This window comes from Bos mutus, chromosome 23, assembly GCF_027580195.1.
Source record: "Bos mutus isolate GX-2022 chromosome 23, NWIPB_WYAK_1.1, whole genome shotgun sequence".
Lineage (NCBI taxonomy): Eukaryota > Metazoa > Chordata > Mammalia > Artiodactyla > Bovidae > Bos > Bos mutus.
This window is the reverse complement of record NC_091639.1, coordinates 18962356-18985471: the sequence shown is the minus strand read 5'-3', so window position 1 is coordinate 18985471 and position 23116 is coordinate 18962356. Positions and strand designations below refer to the sequence as shown.

Sequence of the window (23116 nt, the reverse complement as noted above, 5' to 3'; positions counted from 1 at the left end):
GCACCCTGCAAGCTCATTCTACTCTTTAGAGAGAGAAGTTTTGCTGTTTGCATGTCTTGCATTTTCTTGAGGCCATCAGTGCAGTTTTTTAAAATGTCTCTTGGGTGGTATCATTCGTGGTATTTTGATTCAGCACCTTCTATAAACTCCAGAGCAAGTTACTTTCTTGGTCTGTGAGCTTCACCTGTCAGGCACGCCCCTCCTGGTGTCATTGTAATAGGCGTGTTCACGGGCATGCAAATCCACAGGATTTTAAATGCTATGAAGCTGTTCACAGGACAAATGTCCTACTTCTTTATGTGTACCTTCTATGCACAAGTAGATTACAAAGGCATGTTAAAAATGTCAGCAAACAAATGAGCCACAAATGTGCTGGTTCTTCTCATTGAAATGCACTTCCAGATTCTCTAGCTTTATCCCTGCAAACTGAACAGACCTTGTGGTTAAGATGGCCGCCCTGGATGTTGGGTTCACTAACCTCTCGCCTATGATTATTTTATTGCAAGAAATTTCCGTTCTATTGTAAAGGAGGGAAGAAAAAGAGTCATGAACAGAAGCACGCTTTCCTGCTTTCTGACGGTCTCTGGGGCCCAGACATACAACACAGAGAGGTCTTCGCTCCTCCAGGGGTCACCTGATAGCAGTGTCTGAGATGAAATGACTAAATTATTAAAACCTTCTCACTGTCCCATGTGTCTTTGTCCAGAGATCCAATGTCATGAATGAAGTCATCAGCCTGATGAGGGTCTATTGGACAGTTCCCGGTGTGAGCATCTGTCTCAGCCCTGGGACAGGAGGGACGTCTTAGATGACTTGCCGCAGGATCATTTCCTGTGTAACCCTCCAGCCCTGCCTCTTGTCTGAACCAACTTTGTCTTTTTTCACGGCTTAAAGCAGGGCTTCTTCACCTAAGTTCCCTTTTCGGGAGAATGCTTTTTGAATGCATGAAATAAAGCCCATAGGAATTCAAAGGAAACAAATGATATTGAAATATAGTTAATTCAGTATTGTCAGCACAGTGATCAAAATATTTTTGAAACCAAATGTGTAGTACAGTACAAGACTGCTACTTTATGAACACATCAAACTATAAGATTTAGCAACGGCTCCAATAACTATTGAAATTTCCAAGTATTGAAATGATTTCTCAAGATGCCTGCAACAATTGATGTGACATGAATGTAGACTTTTACTAGGTCCCAGTCGTACGGCTGTGGCTTGTTTTCTCCATTCATGATATACAGACATACTAGATTTCAGTTAGAGGTTAGTGGAAATAGCAACGTGACTTTTTCTTTTTTCCCCCATCCAAGTTGATGGAGCACAGGCTAAGACTCTCTGGCTTAGAAGCAGCCCTAGTTCAGGACACCTCATTTCCACACATCTCTGAAGTCAAAAGAGCAGTTGCCAGTGAGAGTGGCCATTCTCAGTACGCATGCTGAAGACAGAGCAGCAGCCTGTGCCTGTCCCAAAACTTTTGTAGGGTGTTTCAGAAACACCCACCCATGGAACCCTGCTCAGTGTTATGTGACAGCCTGGATGGGAAGGGAGTTCGGGAGACAGTGGATACTTGTATGTGTATGGCTGAATCCCTTTGCTGTCTACCTGAAACTATCACTATTATTGTTAGTTGGTTATACCCCAGTATAAAATAAAAAGCTCTAAGAAAAAAAAAAAAGAAATAACCGCCCCTGGTCAGGTGCCAAGACACGACATCATATTGGCTCACAAATTCAAGGTTGTTGTGTAGTATAATTGCAGCAAGAGGAGAAGGAAGGCCAGGACATCGGTAGCTTCCTACCTCACCTGACATCAGGTGGATTTGTGTCTTCACATAACCACAAAAAACAGGGATTTTATCACAAAGAGGGTTTAGGAATTGATGGTTCTGGGAGCCTTTTGCAATGGCCGCAGTGTTCATCCAGGGCTGCCTAGGGGAGACAGAAGACAATTCTGACTGTGGGTGTCCTCAACTGTTAAACTAGCTGTCCCCTGCCCCCACCAAGTTTCCTAAAGACTCTGGTCACAGTACTGACATGTATGATAACATCGTTGATAGATTTCTAGAAACAGTAATCCATTCCTTCCCAGAGACACCCAGTGCTCAGAGGAAGAAAATTGGTTTACAAAACTGAGACTTTGTTTTCAAAACTTTCCAGCTGCACAGAGTTCAACCTCAGGAAGTTTTCCCCAGCTTTGCTGAGCTATTTGAGGTACTGACGTCTAAGAGTCAGAACCCCTAGCTTGCAAGTCAATCCTGAAGCCCTCTGCAAACAAAATCCAAATGGAAGCAACCCCTCAGCCAGGATGGGAGGGGAGTTTGGGGGAGAACGAATACATGTGTATGTATGGCTGAATCCCTTCACTGGCCACCTAAAACTCTCACAACATTGTTAATCGGCTGTACCCCAATACAAAATAAAAAGTTTTTAAAAAAAGATAGCATATGGAAGCAGCCCCTGTCCATGCTCATTGATCTGCCCAGACCACAGGCCCGAGCCCCCAAAATGTGATGGGGGAGGAGCCTGCAGATGCTGCCCCAGGGTGTCTGTGTGGGGCAGGGGGGCGGGGGGCACACGCAGGAGGCTGGCACAGGGCCTTCTGCTTAGAACATCAGAGGTGACGGCTGTGTGCTGTGCTTAGCCGCTCTATCGTGTCCGAGTCTTTGCAACCCCATGGACTGTAGCCCAGCAGGCTCTTCTGTCCATGGGATTCTCCAGGCAAGAATACTCGAGTGAGTTGCCATGCTGTTCTCCCAGGGATCTTCCAACCCAGGGATCAAACCCAGGTCACCTGCATTGCAGGCAGATTCTTTACCGTCTGAGCCACTAGGGAAGCCCAAGAATACTGGAGTGGGTAGCCTATCCCTTCTCCAGCAGATCTTCCCGACCCAGGAATTGAACCGGGGTCTCCTGCATTGCAGGTGGATTCTTTACTAGCTGAGCTACCACCCGAAGCTTAAACTGGCCACTGCAGGAGGGCCTCCATGGGGGCAGCCCCTGGCCACAGCGCTTTTCTCTTGATTTCTAACTGTAGCTGCTCTGTTATTTAGGTCCTCAGACACTGAGGAAGTATGCTGGGTGGTTAGACATCTAACCACAGGCAGAGATGGTGTCGCTCCTTTGTCTCCACTGTTCCCTCAACATTAGATGAGGAGAGGACGTTTGTCAAACCCAAGAATCATTTTGGGGGCCTCCTGGCACGGCAACAGGAATCCTGCCTCACTCGCTTGGAGTACAGTTGAACTTCTCAGCTCTTTTGACTCCAAATTATTGTAAAGAAAATTTTCAAACCTACAGAAAACTAAAGACTAGTATGTCGACCGTCATTACTTTATTTAGACTTACCAGTTGCTAATGTTTTGCCATATTTGCTTTCCTTCTCTTGCATATGCTCCATTTTTTTCCCTTTTACTAAGTCATTCGATAGTAAGTGGTAAATAATGTGACATTTCACCCCATAAATATTTTAGCACGGATGCTTTAATGAGAACCTGTGTAACACATGTTATCTTTGCATAACCACACACCATTATCACAACTAAGAATATTAATTACCAGTCACTGAATAGAATGATCTAACATCCTGTACATTTTCAGATTTCTCTTATTTGGTCCAATAATGTCTTTCATAACTCTTTTACTTTATTTACTTTCAAATCATGATGGAATCAGAGTTAACACATTACATTTGGTTGTTATGTCTCTTTAATCTCTTTTAACTAGAATTTCTATCCCATAGTACTACTGCCTTTTTATATAATCCAGGCCAGTTCTTTTAGAATCTTGCACATTCCAGATCTATCTGACTGTTTACAAGTTAACTTGGTCTCCTGTGCTCTAAATTTCCCACACACTAGAAGGCTCATTTAGGCTTAGGTAAAACATTTGGTCAAGATTGCTCCATGAGCAGGGTCATGTAACTCATTGCAAACAGGTAAATGCCTCCGGTTTGAGCAGTGGTTGTCCACCCCTGTGAGAACATGGTGTGCTTTGAGAGAAGCTTAGTTCTAACGCTGGTCCCCTGTGTTCTTTCTAGAACATGTGCGCCATTGAAGCGGAGCTGGAGAAGCAGCTGGGGGAGTTCTCCATCAAGATGAAAGGTATCCTCCCCCCTGTTTAGAGAGGCAGGCATCAGCTCTGTAGAGCTCCTCCAAGTGTCACATCACACACTCTATTGTCCTTGCAAAGATTCTAGGCCACCCTCTCTCAGCCCTCCCCACTTAATTTATTGATGCTCCAGAACCTTCATCCTGAGCCTTGCCTACACACTTTAATATTTACTATAACAAGATCTCAAACATACACAAACATGGAGAGAATATTACAAGGAACCCCCATTGACCCATCACCTCGATTTAATAATTGGCAAGGTTTTGCCGCCTTTGCTTCATCTGGTTCTTTGTCTTTGTTTTTCCTTTGATGAAATAAAACTCATATGTGGGAGTCTCCCCCTGTAGACTGCAATATGCCTCTCTTAAAGAACAGGGACATCTTGGGACCTCTCTGGTGGTCCAGTGGCTGGGACTCTGCGCTCTCAGCGCCGAGGGCCCAGGTTCAATCCCTGCTCAGGGAACTAAGATCCCACAAGCTGCGTGGTGCTGTCGGGGGAAAAACAATAGGGCATCTTACATCACCACATGCCAAGTATTATCACTTTTAATAAAATGAACATGCCTTTGTTACGAATCCATTCCACTGGCAAATGGCCCAGTCATCTTAAACATGAGTTGTATAGTTGGTTTGTTCAAATCAGGATCCATACTAGGTCCATACATTATCATTGGTCATCAAGTATCTGTTTTTAGTTTCCTTTTTATCTAAAACAGACCCCACTCTGTTTTGTTTTGTTTTTTCTTACCATTGACTTACTATGTTGAAGCCACTGTTGTACAGAATATCCCACGTTCTAGACTTGTCTTTTGGCTTCTTGGTGTCATTAAGTTTGTTCGTTTATGCTCTACTTTCCTGTAAATGACCTACCAAGTTCTTTATTTTTAAATGCTTTTTAGTGTTAACCCTCCCAGAGGACTGTGCATTTTCCCACCGCCTTTCTGGTACTGACTCCAGAAAGTTCTACCCTAGAAGCAGTGTCTATTTGCACCACTAGCATCTTCAAGACAAAAAGAAGCTCTAGTGTTAGGAAACAGAGCATCCCCCAAGTGTCAGGCTAACAGCCCAGTGCCGGCAGGGCTCTCAAACGAGCAGCCCTCCCAGCAGGTCCTTCTTCCTTCTGAGTCTGGGCCATTTGCCCACTCACCTCGGGGAAAATGTCTGGTGTGTGCGCCTTTCCTTTGCTGAGGTGTCTTAGCAGCTGCACCCCTGGGTTGCTAGTGGGGATTTAATCACCCTCTTGCCTACTTTTTGCCATCAAGGGAGTAGGAAAGGGGAGCTTTTTTAAAAAAGCGTTCAACAGGAGAGCTTCATTTTCCAATGAGTCACCTATCAGGAGAGAGATTTTTCTGTCAAGTTCGAAGCCTGGAGAGCTTCTCTGTATGAGTATACCTGCCAGTCCACACGACCTTGACCCTCAGCTGCCCACGTGGCTTTGTTCTTCTCTCCAGCAAATCCCATTGCCAGTCAGGCTGTTATTCAGTATGAAGTCTCAACACTTACTTCACTGCTGACGTGTGGCATCTGTGCTTTTTCAGATTTTTCAGTCCATCCTCTCCATTTTGAGTCCTCACCAGAGTCAGTGGTTCTAAAACCACTCGGGCCCTGCCCCCCTCTCAGCATGTCAGGGCGGGGCCCTGGAGTGTGTTTATTTTTCATCTTCAGGATGATTCTATCAGCAGCCTGCTTCTGGAAAACCACTGTCCTGGGTCAGCGTTTCACAGAGAACACTTCTCTCTCCTTCCCCCAACTCTCGAGACACTAGCCACGCAGGCTAGCACAATCTAGGGTCTCACAGCTGAGAGAAATTCCTGTCACACCCATCTTCTCACTGTTAACACAGGCAGTACCATATATCCCCTGTTTCTGACACTGTTATCAAATGCACCAATTTGGGGTGGGATGGTAATTTCCCCATTTCTGCCATGGGGAACAGGGTTAAGTGACTTGTCCCCAGAGTCACACAGTACTTTTTTTTTTTTTTTTTGCTGCAGTGCACTCCTGGGTTGGCATGTGGGATCTTAGTTCCCCAGCTAGGGATCAAACTCACGCTCCCTGGAACAGAAGCGCAAAGTCTTAACCACTGAACCATCAGGGAAGCCCTGGAGGTGGGACGTTCTAACAAAGTTGAGCAGATAGGATAAAAGATTGCTCAAAGAATGTTCTTTTCTCTATGGGATGGTCATCCTCCACCCAGCACACAGGCATCCCAGGAGAGGTGTGGGAGAAAGGGGATCCCACCCACCAGATCTGGACCTCAGGCCTGGTGGTCAAGTGAGGACGCTGTGGGGACCCTGCCATCCACTGGGGAACTGGCTGCCCAGCTGAAGAACAAATCTGCGTTATGACGAGTTATCGTGATGGACGGACTGAACTTTCTGCTGGCTCCTGCTCTTCCATCGCTATCCTTGACTTTGTTCTCTCCACCTACCCAATGAGCTTCCCTGGCTTCTATCTGGGTTCAGGGATCAGTCAAACCTGCAAGCTCACTTCCGCTTTCCTAATCTAACATGAAAACGTGAACTATTTCTATGAAGCCTTTCAAGGGCAATATCCCCATGAAAATCTTCCTTTTTCTCTTGATAAAAGGAAGCCAGTCACTTGCGCTGCCAAGAAATCTTGCATCTTTGCATTTAGCTACTTTATCTGTTATTAATTCTAGTAAGAAAAAATTACCGCTCCCAACATACATAGTGACATAAACTGAGAATATTTCATAACATTCTCAGACCTGCTAACTCAACTTCTTCCTGCCACACCCTTTCCCACTTCCCTTTTCACCCCACCCCAACACACAATAACAAAATCATTCTGTGGGGCTTTTGGCGGGGGTGGGGTAGGTGCTGGTGGTAAAAGCAATTGATCAAATGCTCGCTGAGCTCCTGCTGTTGGCCAGCTGCATCCTGGTAAACGGTCCCTGGCCTTGACCTCCACACAGTCTACTGGAGAAAATGGATGCATGAGCCAGTCCAGTCTAATTCAGTGGAATAAACAACCTGCCTAACCAATAATATGGCCAATTGCTTAGAAGGCTGGGGGGAGGGGTGAGAAGGGGGACAGAAGCAGGGAAGAGAAAGGCTTCCCGGACGTAACTTTTGGTTAGAATGAGAGGACCTTGGGCTTCCCAGGTGGCACTAGTGGTAAAGAGCCTGCCTTCCGATGCCAGGAGGCATGAGAGACTCAGGTTTGATTCCTCAGTCAGGAAGATTTCCCTGGAGGAGGGTATGGCAACCCACTTCAGTATTCTTGCCTGGAGAATCCTATAGACAGAGGAGTCTGGCGGGTGACGGTCCATAGGGTCACACAGAGTTGGATATGGCTGAGCAACTGAGCAAGCAGGAGAGGACCTTGGGAGGAGAGTTGTGGGGATCCTTGGTCCAGTACCAGGCTAAAGAGGAGGGTACAGAGCCATCCACCAATGTGCACATGAAAAGATCTGGTCCTTTACCGAAATCAACTTCTTCTCCCAGTTATTACCTACTTCAAATTAAGTTCCAAGCAGTGTGTATGTCAAAAAGTCTGTCCTGGCCCTTGCAGCTTTCAGGGCAGGCCCAGCCCAGGAGAGGGGACATCTATAAGGGAGCCAGTAAATCTGCATTATTTATGTCTCAGCATAAATCCGTCAGGCCTGTAATGGGAGCTCCCAGCTATTCAGCTATTTGGCTGTTTTCCTTGGAGTAGAAAGTGTGACTTCCTTAGCTTCAGAACGGCTCCCCCAGTGCTAAATTTTGTTAAAATTGTCATGGATTTCCAACCAGCCTTTTCTCTGTGTATGTGCTGCCAGCCAACATGTGTGATCCTTTTTATCTTTGGAAAAGAAGATCCTTGTAGATCCTTGTAGAACTAGAAAAAAAAGGGATGTGTTCTTCTGGCAGAATGGCCCTTGAGCAAAGGAAAAGCAGGATGGGCAACTGCTCACTGTAGTATCTGGGGCTTCTGAAGGAGGTTGTGGGAGAACTGTTTCATCAGTCAGTCGAGTTTACAGTAAAGCATCCGCAAGAGGCAGGAAGACGCACCATGGAGATAAAAGGCCCCTCAGCCCCCCACCTCCCATGTCCTTCCCTGGTGCTGACCCCTGTGGTGGGTTTTGGAGTGGTCATTGTGAAAGCTCTGTAGACAGTGCCACGTTCATCCCCAAACCACTGAGGAACACGAAGCTTTCCCCAACTGAAAGTCCAAACAGGCCTCAGACCAGAGTCTGAAAGGAACCTGGCCAGGTTGAAAGGATACTTGCTAGGCAGTAAATGCAGCTGTTTCAGTTATGCCGTCAGTACCGTCAGTACCGTCAGTACCGTAATGGCTTACATAAGCAGATAGGACTTGAAGGAGCATAGCATAATCCCAGGCCTGTTTTTACCTACCTACTGCCACGTGCCACAATGTGGTGATAATCACAGTATCAGTGTGATGCAACTACAAGCAATTCCAAAAAAATTTTGCTTTAATAACATGAGCTGAGAAGCTCAAAAACATCTGTACCAAGTAGCTTTCTCCCATTTGGATAAGTTCTTCCAATACAAAATTTCTGGTGATTTTGAAAAGAAGAAAAAAAAAAACCTTCAAAGGATTTTCACCTTTACTGTCCTTTATCCAGCAAGGATATCAGATCAGTTGTTTAGGTTTTTGTTTTGTTTTGTTTTGTTTTTTAACCAGGCCTCCACTGTAATTGCACAGGTAGGTAAACAGGCAGTTGATGAATTCTGAATAGTCTGTAGAGGTTTTTAGAGAGTGCTTAGGATTTTATTGAAGTCGGCATATCCAGCCAATTTGGATTTATAAAAACAAGTTGATTGTGCTTTGCTTCAGAAGCACTAAAAATAAAAGACTAATCCTCCAGAAAACTATTAGTGAAAATTGGCTTCTTTAATTCTGCTCTTATTTCAGTAAATCTTTTTAAGAGGCTTGTTAATGTTCTACTGGTTAGTAGAAACGGGTCCTCAATGGAGTGATTCTGTGGATGGAGAGGTGTGAGGAAATGATAAGTTGCTGCCATCTACTGACAGAGAGTGGTAACAGCAGGTGCTTTTTGAGACCTCCATGGACCTTCTCTATCTATCTCAACCCTGGCATCACCCATGGGACTGGTGGAAAGCACATTCATCTATCTCACAGTCTCACGACTTAACGGGGCTCTTCATAGAAGAGACAGCCTTATCTGCCTGGCGAGCACCTCTCCCATCATCCCAGCAAGGAATGTCCTCTCTCACTGAGATAGGTTGAATTCCCAACAATAGCTGTGCCCACAGAGGGTCCCCAGAAGATATTACATGAGTTTTCACAAAGGCCTGACACTTTGAGTTTTATAAATGTGCCAGTGAAGGTTTGTAAAGAAGAGAAATTGACTCTGTGTCTCTGATCCAAACTGCTTGCTTACAGGTCTTGCTGGCTTTGCTCGCCTCTGTCCTGGAGATCAATATGAAGTAAGTATGGTGTCAGACTGGGTGTTGGACTTGAGAGACAAGAGTCAGTTGTCATTATTTTGCCTCTTTAATTGTCTTTTTATTTGTATTTTTTTTAATTTTGAAAAATAAATTTGGGCCCATAAGAAAGTTTAGAGATTAGTATAAGACCTCTCATATATGGGTCATCTAGACACTGATTTTTAATATTATGCCACATTTGCTTTATTATGATTAATATTGCTGTTGTTATTTTTCTGAACCATTGTAGATCAATGCACAGATATCATGACCCTTCACCCGTAAATTATTTTCCTGAATATAGGAAGACATTCTCTCATATAAATGTTGTCCAGTTCTTGACATGAGCAGACTTAGCATTGATCCCTTAGCTCGTGTCGTTAGATATGAGATCTACAGTCATGTTTTTCCATGTCCCAATATTGTACTCGATAGCAGCTTTTTTCCTGACCTAAGATCTAATCCAGGATTATGACTTCTTGTAAGTATCAGGAGTGAAGAATAGTGAAATCTAGATCTTTCTTTATAAAAAGTATACTCCATAAAGTAAAAAACGCTTTTTATCTTTTTCCTTTTCAAAAGGGAACCTCCATAATTATTTCATCTAACCGTCACCTCCAGAACCTTCTCTAATCGTTCATCTTGGTGGGAGGTTGGGGGAATGTATCTTCCTCTAACCAGTAAAGCTGTCTGACCAAGGGGAGTCTGCACACCCTCTCCCCAGAGTGTGTCAGGTTTCAAAATCCTTGTCCAGCTCCATCTCCCTTTCCCAGAAGGAGGATGTCTTATTTCTTGCTTCTGGCCGCTGAGTAGATTTTAGCTGTTGGCTCCTTGTCTCTCTGAAGGGGCTGGGGAGTGTGCAGAATTAATCCAGTCGTTGTTCTACTGAAGCAGAACTAAGGAGAGAAAGAGCTTGTTGACCTGAGTGAGCTGAAGGGCTTGATACAATAACCTTTAAGCCCTCCGCACCCGGTCCTAGAGAAGCAGAACTTACTCCCTTTTGAAAGTCTTTCCCCACGGTTCCTCTGCTCCACCCACTCCCACCCCGAGAATTTGGAAGAAGGGACAGTCAGGACAGGGCGTGAGGATGCTGGAGAGGGGAGGAGCGGTTTTTACCTGCCTTTCCCATCCTGATGTTTGGAGGGGAGGAGGGTGAGGGCAGTGGAACCTGAGGACCCTTTGGCGTCTTCTCCCCAGATTTTCATGAAGTATGGCCGACAGAGGTGGAAACTGAAAGGCAGGATAGAAGTCAACGGCAAACAGAGCTGGGACGGAGAAGAAATGGTGTTCCTGCCGCTGATAGTCGGGTTCATTTCCATCAAGGTACGGGATCAGCACTGCTGCGTGTCGTCTTTGCTGCTGCCGCAGCTGAATGGTCTGTCCCCGAGACCTCTGCCCGCTGCCCCTCCACCCCCCAGACCGCTGTCTGTGCTACAAGCACATCCCCGGACCCACCCTCGTGTCAGAGCGGGCAGTGTAAATGTGAGACAGGCTTGGGAAACACCCACCCCCAGCTTCAGATATGATTCTGAAATGCCTGCGCCGGCCAAGAAAAACAAAGGAGAGGGGTGCCTTCGTCCAGTGCTGTCCTGTAAGGCCTTTCTCCCTTCCCTCTCTCACCAGGTCACAGAACTCAAAGGGCTGGCGACTCACCTCCTGGTCGGCAGCGTGACCTGTGAGACCAAAGAGCTGTTTGCAGCCCGACCTCAGGTGGTGGCTGTGGACATCAATGACCTTGGCACCATCAAACTCAACCTGGAAATCACCTGGTAGTAAGTTGCCCTTTTTTATATAATCGCAATAAAAATATGTGTCACAGGCTCGTGCTGTTCCCAGGGTGGCGCGTGGACCATCAGAATCACCAAGGAGCTTGGCCTGAATGCTGACTCTCAGGCCCCACCCCAGGGCCCAGGAATCTCTTTAACAGGTTGCTCTGTGTTCATACATGTTAATATCACATCACTACTCTCCTCTTTGACTTTCTGTTTTTAAACATTTTATCCTGCCTCCATCCCTCCTTCTCAATCCTTGAACGTATATAAAGAAATGTATCTCTCAAGTCAACTGATGTGAAGGAAAGAAACGGTTCAGTATGAGACAGTATGTCTGCAGAAAGATCCTGAGGCTTGCTGTGGTGTCTTAATTGCTTAACCCTCTTTATCTCAGACATCATACAGTACTTTGGAAAGCTTTGGATATCCTTGGTCTCTCCACACTCTAAATGCTGAAATAGAATATTTCCAAAGGGCAAGAGAAATCTTTTGTCAAAGTAAGGAACTTAAAAGTGGTTTTCTGCTAAGAGGGGTTGGGGGTGGCAGGGAGGCTCGAGAGAGGGGCCATATGTATACTTATGGCTGATACATGTTGTTGTATGGCCGAAACCAACACAACATTGTAAAGCAATTATCCTCCAGATAAAAAGTGGTTTTCTGAAGTCATCCCATGGGAAAGGTCTTGCTAAGTTATGAAACACTGGCTGCTCACAATAGTTGATCTTACACCCCTGTTACCAAGTAATGAGGGCCTGTCGAATATTAACGTCCGGGCCCCTTTACGATACAGAGGGTCAGACATGGAAGCAGCAAAGACGTGTAACCTTGTCACTGAAACAGTGTCCACATGATTTGCCTAGTCTGTCTCTCCTCATCATTGGTAACGACTGACATCTCAAATGCAGGCTCCTGCTGGATGAGCCCATGGCGGGATGACTAATGGCACCATTGTGAACAGACTGTTGTCCTCTCAGCCACGCAGCAGGCGCTGGGTGAACTGAAGCGAACAGGAGTGTTTTCCTCAGAACCAAACAATAATCTAGTACTCTCCTGTATCATTAAAGCATCTGTCCTTGCAAAACTCCAGGAATTTTTACAGACTTCTTCAACATCTTGTGTTATGCTAAGTCACTTCATTCGTGTCCAACTCTTTGGGACTCTGTGGACTGTAACCTTCCAGGCTCCTCTATCCCTGGGATTCTCCAGGCAAGAATACTGGAGTGGGTTGACGTGCCCTCCTCCAGGGGATCTTCCTGACCTAGAGATCAAACCCACATCTCCTGTGGCTCCTGCATCACAGGCAGATTCTTTATGTTTATGTCTCTAATATGAATGAAGAAGCAGATTTAACTGGTATCCAGGTGTGCACATAAATTTTGCTTAAAGCTGTGATGGTAATCTGTGGTCCCTTGGGTGAGTCTAGACTTCTTTTTCTGCTCCACTTTTTTTAAATCATGGTTTTTTTGGTAACAGACCAATTTGGCCAAAACCAGCCCAGCTCTCCAGCTTCCCTGGTGGCTCAGTGGTAAAGAATCTGCCTGCCAACACAGGAGACACGGGTTCTATCCCTGGGTTGGGATAATTCCTGGAGAAGGGAAAGGCAGCCTACTCCAGTATTCTTGCCTGGACAGAGGAGCCTCGCCGGCTACAGTCCAAGGGGTCACAGAGTCAGACATGACTTAGTGACTGAACAAGCAACAAGCCCAGTTCCCACTGGCTGAGTTTACATTAGTATAATGAGGTGCTTCCTTGGCCTGAGGTCCGGTGATGATGGGTGATTTTAACAAGCATGTTCATGGGGTCCTGTTGTTTTGCAGTCCGTTTGACGTGGAGGACATGACCCCATCCTCAGGCGCTGGGAACAAGGTGGCCGCCCTCCAGAGAAGAATGTCCATGTACAGCCAGGGTACCCCGGAAACGCCCACCTTCAAAGATCACTCCTTCTTCGTAAGTCCTGTGTGCTTTCTGGAAGACAGATGATGAACATGAGGCAGTGCTTGGAGCCAGCCTCTGAAATGCTTAACATACAGTGTTAGGGAGTCTCTATAATTCCTAATGCAGTCATCCCTCTGTATCCTCGGGGGTTCATTCTGGGAACTCCCCTTTGATAGCAAAATCTGAGGATGCTCCAATCAGTCCTTGATATGAAATGGCAGTGTTTGCACATAACCTTCACATCCTCCCGTATACGCTAGATCATCTCTAGATTACCTGTGATACTTAATGTAATGCAAATGACACATAAATAGTTGTGAATACAGTGTAAATGCTATGTAAATAGTTGCCAGCAAATTGGCAAATTGAAGTTTTTCTTTTTGGAACTTTCGGGAATTTCTTTTCCATGGATGCATAACCCTCGGATACAGAGGGGAGGGCCGACTGTGATGTCATCTTCAAGTTCACCCTAAGCCAGGGGTGACTAAGGGAAGCACATGCCTAGATGCCTGTGGCCACCGGCACCCAGGTGGTCAACCCGCTCTGTCCCTGCTCTGCTCCCCACCCCCACTTACCTGTTACTTTGATCAACGCATGTCAGCTTTTCCATCCATTCTCTGAGATCAGCCTTTTAAAGACGTAGATGTAAATAAGGGCCCCTTGTTTTAATCAGAAACGCTTGCTTAAGAGCTGACAGAAACATAGTAACCTGCTACTTTCCACTAACTCCCCATCTTGCTTTGACTTCTGAAGAGATGGTTGCATCCTTCACCAGACAAGCCAAGGCTGTCTGTCTTGAGTGCCTTGCAAGACTCTTTCTTTGCCAAGCTGCACCGCAGCCGCTCTTTCAGTGACCTGCCCTCCCTCAGGCTGAGACCCAAGGCCGTGCTAGAGTTTTATGTGAGTGTGGGTGGCCCGCTGGGGTGTGACGTGCTTGCCTTTGGGGGCTGGTGGCATGTATGCTTTGGCATGCCTCTTGTTTTATCTTCGCTCTCATGCTCACTGGCTAACGGTTACAGGTCTCCTGATCCCAGGGTGGGAAGTTTGGGCTTGCATGCACCTTTGTGAGAAAGGCCATCTGTCCTTCCCTTCCCATGATCTCTACTTTTGTGCTGTGAATTTTCTCCACTGTGGCAAAGATATCCATGGTAACAAGATTGTCATTTTAAAAAACACAGTTACACATGAAGTCAAAGAAGGTTCTCATTCACAAGTTAAGCTAATGTATCACTAATATCAATCTTTACAGTTGTAGCCTTCAAAAACTGGCATTTGAGGAAGTCAGAAAGATTTAAACCAGTTTTCCTAGAGCTCTTTTATTGAAAGAGGTTCTTAGCCTTGGTGCGTTTTATACAGTCATAGTAAAAGAGACTCTAATTTTCAAAGATGTAATAAGTTGCCTACATGATATGTGTTGCCCTTTATGTTGCAGGAGAATATACATACACATATGTACATACATCCATGGAATGTTCTGCCCTTTACAGACATATAAAGTAATCTTTGAATGTCCAGAGAGGAAAGGGTTAAAAGTCTTCTGGTTAATAATAATAATAATAATAATAACCTCTTATTCAATGAATTCAAAAAAAACACACAGGTAAAATGGATGAGGCTAAACTCCAATAAAATTTAAAGCAGACACCAGCTGATAGAGTAACTACCAACCCCAAGTGTATATTCATGCTCATACAGTGCAAGTCAGAGGGCTGGGGAGTTGGCAGTGATTTTAGTCACATCATTTAAACAAGAGCAAGATTAGAAAAAATAATGTGATGGCTTCCTATAGCCTTTTGAACTTGATGAACACAGACTCCTCAGAGCAGCCAGTTCCCTTCTGGCCCGGCTCTCCAGGCCCACCTCCCATCTCTCCAGGCTTCATTCTCTGCCCAACGCCCCGCCTCCCCATGCACCCTCCCTCTCAGGATCTCCCGCAGACTGTTGTTCCTTCTAGAACACACTTCCTCCCCCTCCTTCCTTTCTTCTCTGTCTTCTAGGGCTGAGTTCCAGGTTGTCTCTCTCCCAGGCTGCAGCCGCCCCCTTGCTCCAGCGCCCACATCACCCGTCAGTTACAACATGCCAGCCCTCATGTGCCTGTTTGTAGGCTCGGCCCCTTGGCAGCTGGTACAGCCCCTTCGGCAGGCAGCTCAGTCTAACTCGACCTTTGCTGCTGAAGTCCAAGCAAATATGGGCTTGGGAATGTGAGGCTGCAGAGAAATGGCTGAAGTGGAGTTTGGAGTTTAAATAAGAATCGAGATCACCCAGGCCCCCCGACTCCTTACTAAGCCAGGGCCTCTGCCTTCCTCAGAGCTGCTGGCAGTGTGTGTTCTGAAGGCGAGTTGAGGCTGGGCCGGACAGCTCAGAGGACCAGGGGTTCTGTGAGATGCCCAGGGGACCCTATGGAGGAAGTGCCGGGAGCAGGACTCAGCCTTCTGCCATCTCTCCCCAGAAGCTTCCTCTTTCATATCTCCCTAGAGGCATAAAGCCTGTTTGCGGGGGATGAGAGGGGGGTACAGATAGAAGAGGAAGGAAACTGAAATGAAGGAGCTGGCGGTAATAGGGGGAGCAGCGGCAGCCCCCCAACGGTCCCTGCAGCTCCCTCCACCCCCTCCCCATCCCGCCCCGCCCCCCGGACTCTGAGGAGCACTTTTCAGTAATCACTAATCCAGGAAAACATTCTCCGTTTTAGACACAAAGAAAGTGAGCCTGCAGAGGTCACTTGAGTGTCCCAGTGACACATCCTGAGGTTCCAACCAGACAAGAGTGGAGAGTTTGGGTTGAAACTGCAGGTGTTTGGACCAGGGACCCTGCTGGAGGAGAACAGGGAGCCGCTTTCTATCTGTTCCCCACTTCACTTGCTGCAACATTTTTGTTTCCTGGGTGTATTCCCAGCACTGTCGTGATCAATTGTTGTTGTTTTTAAATTTTTAAATTTTTTGTCAGCGCCACATGGCATGTGGGACCGTAGTTCCCCGACTGGGGATCAAACCTGTGCCTCTTGCTGTGGAAGCACAAAGTCCTAACCACTGCACCACCAGGAAAGTCCCTCACTGTTTTATATGAATTAAACTAGGTACTTGTATTTATTTAAACAATCAAATCTGGAATCCAAGAGAAAGTATTCATTTTGAAGGAGTCGATCTCAAATAACTAGAAAACTTTCCCCACTGAACAGTGTTTGGCACTTCAACACCATGCAGACCACAGTGTCAGGAAAGATGACTTGGAGATTGTTAATGCCTGCATAAATGAGTTATCTTGGTTACCTGGGTATTTCTGACCTCTGTCTTCTGAGTTCTGCTTCACGGATCACAGAGCTGGGGCTGTCCGGCAGAGCACCCGGGGCTTCCAGACACCCTGGGAGCTCTGGGGTTTGCAGCGCTGGGACACAGTTATTTAGTTCATCAGTCTTTTTCTTTTTATAGAAGCTCTGCAAACATATTTCTGGCCTTGAATTATTTGTGGCATGGTTACTGAATTAATAAAACATTTTCCAGGGCTTGGGATTTGTGGGTAGAGATTTTCAAAAAATAATTTATGAGAAATGAAGCAGAACAAAGCATCACATCTTTTGAATGAAATAGCATGAATGCTGGAAAGCCCTTTAAGATCAGTGCCAAAAAAAAAAAAAAGAACCGGTGGCGTTCTTAACTATGGCTGCCAGATATTGTGAGATCCTGGGATTTAGGAAACAAGCACCGTTGCCCTGCCTCCAACTTTTTCGTTTCAAAAATGTCAAACCTGAGACCAGTACAGTGAACTTTTACATAGATTCAACAATGGAAATAGAGTTTTTAAAGGCTTGTTTTGTTTTGCCATGCTTGCAGATACACACACACACACACACACACTCTCAACAAATACAATGTTAATATCGTGAAAGGTCTTATTTTAATTGTCTTACATTTTGTCTGGAAATGAACAAGGCCAAACACATCCCTTGTTTCCAAAATCATAATAATTTGCCTTTTATCTACAGTCAAATCTACCTGATGACATTTTTGAAAACGGGAAGGCAGCCGAGGAGAAAATGCCACTGTCCCTCAGCTTCAGCGACCTGCCCAACGGGGACTGCACCCTTGCCCCCGGCCCAGCCGACTCTCTCCCTGGCGCTGCGCTGCAAATCCAGAAATCACCATCACCTCCACAGAGCTGCCCCCAGGCAGTCAGTCCTCCCAGAACGAGGGCTTAAAGGACTCCAGCTCGGCCTCTTGCAGCAGCTCCTCGAGAGAAGGCTCAGAGCCCCGGCCCCACCCCGAGGGAGAGACCCAGGGGCTGGGGAAGCCCGAGGGCTGCCCAGTGGCCACCGGTGCCAGGCCGGAGCGCCTGTTCCTGCAGAAGGGAGTTGCAGAGGCCCTTTGCAAGAGGCCCTTCTGCAAGAGCCCTCTGAACTCAAGCCCGTGGAGCTGGACACTTTTGAAGGAAACATCACGAAGCAGCTGGTCAAGAGGCTCACCTCGGCAGAGGTGCCGGCGGCCACGGAGAGGCTGCTCTCGGAGGGCTCGGTCAGTGCAGAGTCGGAAGGCTGTAGGTCTTTCCTGGATGGAAGCCTAGAGGACGCCTTTAATGGGCTTTTCCTTGCGTTAGAACCACACAAAGAGCAGTATAAAGAGTTTCAGGATCTGAACCAAGAAGTCATGCACCTGGATGATATTCTAAAAGTAAGTACCTTTTCAGGGAAATTGGATTAGTTTCCGAGACAATCTCTTAAGCCAACATTCTATTTAAAATAGCCTATCTTTTTTTTTTATCCTTCCCTATCACAGGATCAGTAGATAATCAATATGTAAATGACATTGATTTTTTAATACTAGTTGTTGTTTAGTTGCTGAGTCGTGTCTGACTCTTTGTAACCCCAAGGGCTGTAGAGTACCAGGCTCCTCTGTCCATGGGATTCTCTAGGCAAGAAAACTGGAGTGGGTTGCCATTTCCTTCTTCAGGGGATCTTCCTGACCCAGGGATCGAACCTGGGTCTCCTGCATCGCAGGCGGATTCTTTACCGACTGAACTACCAGGGAAGCCCCTAAACCACCACCAAATGGCATTTATTTTTTAATACTAGTTGTTGTTTAGGTGCTAAGTCATATTTGACAGTTTTTGCAACCCCATGGACTGTAACTCCTCAGGCTCCTCTGTCTGTGGGATTTCCCAGGCAAGAATACTGGAGTGGGTTGCCATTTAATACTAGTAGCATATATTAATTTTTATTTTCCTGACAACGGATCAACTTTAGGAGAATGACTGGGAGTTAAATTAACAGCTCTAGAGAATATCTCGGAGAAGGCAATGGCACCCCACTCCAGTACTCTTGCCTGGAAAATCCCATGGACGGAGGAGCCTGGTAGGCTGCAGTCCATGGGGTCGCTGAGGGTCGGACCCGACTGAGCGACTTCCCTTTCACTTTTCACTTTCATGCATTGGAGAAGGAAATGGCAACCCACTCCAATGTTCTTGCCTAGAGAATCCTAGGGACAGGGGAGCCTGGTGGGCTGCCGTATATGGGGTTGCACAGAGTCAGACACGACTGAAGCGACTTAGCAGCAGCAGCAGCAGCGGCAGAGAATATCTAGACTCCCTCAGCCCCAGAGTTCATCATTCAGATCCCAAATGTGAAATGAATGGTGGCCTTTTGAGCATCATATCTCATTGAGATAGTACTGGAGAGGGTCCCTCTTGGAATTTCCAGGAAGCAGGAAGGCCCTTCCCTGGTTGAAGACAGAGTTGGGCAGCCAGGATGTGAGGACCACGGGCATCTCTCCCTGCCCCGGGCACTACCTCCTAGAGGATTCCCTTCTCAGCAGTTGGCCCAAATCAGTGAAATAGAATCCCAGATTAATCACTCACAAATAATCTAGAAGCCAGAGGACCCTGACTCCACTATCGGTATCTTCCTCTCTCGTTCCCAATTAGACCACTCAGGATAGACATGGGAAGAGAGGATTCAGAAAGGTGATTTCCTCTTGGTCAGGAGAGCCTCATAATGAGGTCATTATTGCTACCCCAGAATGTATCTGCCTCCACTTGGTACATGAAATTTAATACAGATTAAATTTTTAAAAACATGGCACAAGAGGACAGAACTGGAACTTCTGTCCTAAAACCCGCTGCCAACTCTTGTATTCTTTGCTTTGCCACGCTGACGTCTAGTGCCATAAAGAAGAGAACTTGGATCCTTTCTCTTGAAAGAGCAGTTCTTTGGGGACCTGTTCTATAAGATTAGCTTGAAAATACAGTGCCAGGGGCAAGCGGAGAGTCAGCCCACAGAAGTCTGTTGCATCCCTCGATATGACGGTTTGAAAATGTGGCCTTCCCCATGGCATCTGGAACTACCTTCCCAAGGCTATTCTGACAGTTGCGGTCATGCTGACCTGGCTCTGGAGGGCATGTCTGCCCAGGGCAGAGGAGAATTCAGGCTCTGACTCTCCACGTCCTCTGTTGCTCATGACAGATTGATTCTGCTGTAGGTATAGCCTCTTAGCAGCAGGGAAGGGCACTCTGAATCTGCTTCCCATGAAACGTGACTCCAGAGCATCAGCTCAGGACTCTTGGATGGAGGCTGTTTGTCTAATATCCCAGTGAAAACTTCTCTGATCCCTTCAACAAGTTCTTATCTGCACAGTTGACCAGCTTTGCTTAGTGGGCAGAAGGGTGTTAAATGTGAAGAGCCAAGACACAATCCACCTAAAATAAATGCCCCAAAGAAAGCTAGAGGTGATGGCAGCCCCCATTTCCAGGCCTCTAGGGTGCTCAGTCCACCAGGAAGCACTGAGCAAGTCATCCATTAGTCTTCTAAAAACCTGGTGGCTGTCAGTTTCTTTCAAGATTTTTATTCCAAAATCTTGTTCCAAAACTGTCCTAAAATTCTTAACTTCCCCCCTTTCTTTCTTTTGATCGTATTTAAACACATCCATACTGTGCACCATCAGGTTCTGCGATCTAGCTTAGGAAAGAAGACCCTGGAAGTGGGCTGAGTTGGGAATGGCTCCTCCTCTCTCTCTGAGATGGAAAATGGCATTAGAGTCAAGGTCTGGGGCAAGTGGCTTTGTCTCCAGCCAGGATAAAAGCATCTGCTGGCAAAGCATTCTCTTTTTTTCCTCCTTCACACTCCTAGGATGCTAAACACCTTGAGGATCAGAAACTAAATGGTGCTGCCTCTTGGACGGAGATCACTGAGGGCGAATGAAACAACTGATTTAAAAGACTCAGACTCCTGCCAGGCCCTTCCGACCCCGTGTAACGAAGTCAGCAGGGAGTGCCACCTAACTGGATGGAGGACATTTAGCTCCTTTTACTTGCAGGATTTGTCCTGTTCGATCCCTCCCAACATCCTTTTGACTATTTGGAAGAACTTCTCCCCATCTCTGTGCCCAAGGCAATGGGCATTACCCTGTTTGTAATGTTTCTGTTTAATGTCCAGAAATACAGAATTCTCCAGGCCATAGAATGGATTTGCTCACATAATTCCAGGGCCCAGACAGGGAAGAGATGGAAGTTGTTCCTTCAAGACAAAGTTGTAAAGGAAGCATGGCTACTCCTTGTCATGCTCGTGCCGTTTATTTTCTCCTCGATGCTCAAAGGAAAATTACATGCTGTGAATGTAAAATTAGTATTTAAATCTACTTAGAGAGTGTGCATTAGTGAATCTGAGTAATTTTCTGTTTCTGGGATTTGTTTTGTGAATCCTTTAGGACAGGTCCCCTAGTTAGCTCGCCCTGTCTCAGGGCACGGACTACGTTGCCACTTGGAGTTAAGAGATTGGTTAGTAGTTAGCATTGACCCTTTAGATTTGGCTGCCAGTTGAATTTTATTTGGGGTTGAGCACTATTAAGAGAGAGAATAGCCATTCTGTTTCCCAAGACTTTCTGATTGTAATATTTTTAAAACTTTTGATTATAAATATTTCAAACAGGAATAGAAAGAATCAAATAATGGATCCCAATGTGGCCATCAGCACACTTCCACAATGCTCAATTCGTGGCCAAACTTGTCTTCTTCTACTTGCTTCCTTCCCTCTGGATTGTTTTGGAACAAATCCCAAATACTGTGTCACTTTATCCACGGTTGTACTTTTTTAGAAGAAGATTTTTAAATGAATTTTTTTAATGCCAACAAAAAAATAAAAATAAAAGCTTGAAAAAAAAGAAAGTGTCGCATCTCCCATTGGGTGTCTTGGTTGTGTTTCTCCTTCCGAATATGTTGATATTCTCCTTGGTACCTTCTGCCTTTGCAGTGCAAGCCAGCAGTAAGCCGAAGCAGGTCTTCCAGTTTAAGTCTTACTGTTGAAAGTGCTTTAGAAAGCTTTGATTTCCTGAACACCTCTGATTTTGACGAGGAGGAGGATGGTGATGAGGTTTGTAATGTTGGAGGAGGTGCTGACTCAGTATTTTCAGACACTGAGACTGAGAAAAATAGGTAAGTCTTGAAGTCAGCATCTGCTTCTATTTGTACTGTTATTGCTGGTACAGCAGTTCTTTATTGCTACCAGATAGGACCTGATACACATCTTCAGGAAGATAAAACTCTCTATCTGAATTGGTTTACAGATCCTTTTCACTGTCCTATATAAAATGAAATTTTCTTTTTTATAAATGAAAGGGAAATTTTTGTACAACTATGTGCACACTTATTAAGTATGGATGTGTACATATCCATCTTGTAGGTTTCAGTGTGTACAGCTTGAGCCCAGTGTAATGAATTTCAAATTAACTCCACATACTATGTTTCTGGAGACTGACCATCTTACTGGATGGTCAGTCTTGACCTGGTTCTCCTTGATTTGCATCTTATTCCTAATTTCTTCATTTTGTTAGACCTTGCTTTTCCAATCCCTTATCTGTCTATTCCTTTTGGCTATTGGATCTTTGCAGTTGATTAAGCTCATCAGTGCCTGTTTTAAAGCCAGGCTTAAAACCCACTGCACATATTTTCCTTAGAATGTAGAAAGGGATGACTAATAACTGATATCTGCCAGTGGATCTACAGGCCTCTGGGTGGAGAATGTGGCCTTCTCTAGGATGGAGATGAATCAGGGCAGTAGGAAGGGAGGATAAAGATGAAATATTATCACTTTCTTCCTGGGCTTTGTTGTACCAAACCACATGCTTAGAGCTAGAGCCTGGGGTCCATTCTGTAAGCACAGTGAACATAGCTCCATCAATTTGCTGGAAAAAAAAAAATGCAAAAACATTTTCCCAAAGGAAAAGGTGGATTTCCATCCATATTTTCTTTTGACATGTTATATGCACAGGTTTTCAAATTACAACAAGCTATGACTGTTCAACCTTCACAAACCTCTCTGAGTGGTGTTAATATTTTGAAGTTGTGTTATTCCTGGAGGGTTTCTTCTGCCCAAATGAAACCAGGAAAAGAAAAAGGGAGAAATAGAATTTATCCCTTGAGCAAACTGGGAGTATAACAAAGAGGATTTATGAAATGAATGTCATGTTTAAGTTATCTTTCTGCACTCTACACTGAGATTTTCTAACTTAATTGCATTTGTGAAATGCTTCTTAAATCAAACCTCTTCTTGTATACTTGTTAGCTGAAGCTATTACATAATAGATCAAGGTTTTTCTTAATATAAGAATTTTAAGAACAAAAATATCATAGCCTTCGTAAATTCTACAGAACATTCCTATTAAAGATGTCTAATTTGATCAGTCTTACTGTGTGTTATCAGATGTTTAGGGTAAATGTGTGTGTGTGTGTGTGTGTCTGTGTTTTAAATGCGGATTGACTACAAGCTGAATGTTTTCCTCTTGGAAACCCAGTGTGAATCAGAGTAAAGCATTCAATGCTTTTAAACTCTGGTGCATGATCTTTTTAAATTATGGAGACTAGGGCCCATGAAACTAGAACCCCAAAATCACCTAGCTGT

General features: G+C 45.4%; 1 protein-coding gene and 1 long non-coding RNA gene across 2 annotated transcripts in view; one reads left to right on the top strand and one right to left on the bottom strand.

Moving 5' to 3' along the window:
• Positions 1 to 23116, top strand: part of RIPOR2 (RHO family interacting cell polarization regulator 2) — a 211677-nt gene that overhangs the window by 172304 nt on the left and 16257 nt on the right. The window contains 9 exon segments of the mRNA XM_070360757.1: positions 4039 to 4102; positions 9489 to 9532; positions 10730 to 10855; positions 11156 to 11304; positions 13122 to 13251; positions 17219 to 17353; positions 17356 to 17593; positions 17596 to 17900; positions 21470 to 21651. Coding sequence (XP_070216858.1) covers positions 4039 to 4102; positions 9489 to 9532; positions 10730 to 10855; positions 11156 to 11304; positions 13122 to 13251; positions 17219 to 17353; positions 17356 to 17593; positions 17596 to 17900; positions 21470 to 21651 — 1373 coding nt within the window.
• On the bottom strand, positions 9709 to 10786 carry LOC138984900 (uncharacterized). The gene is made up of 2 exons (XR_011462143.1): positions 10649 to 10786; positions 9709 to 10428 (listed from the first exon to the last, which is right to left on the bottom strand). It is a non-coding gene; the product is annotated as an uncharacterized lncRNA (long non-coding RNA).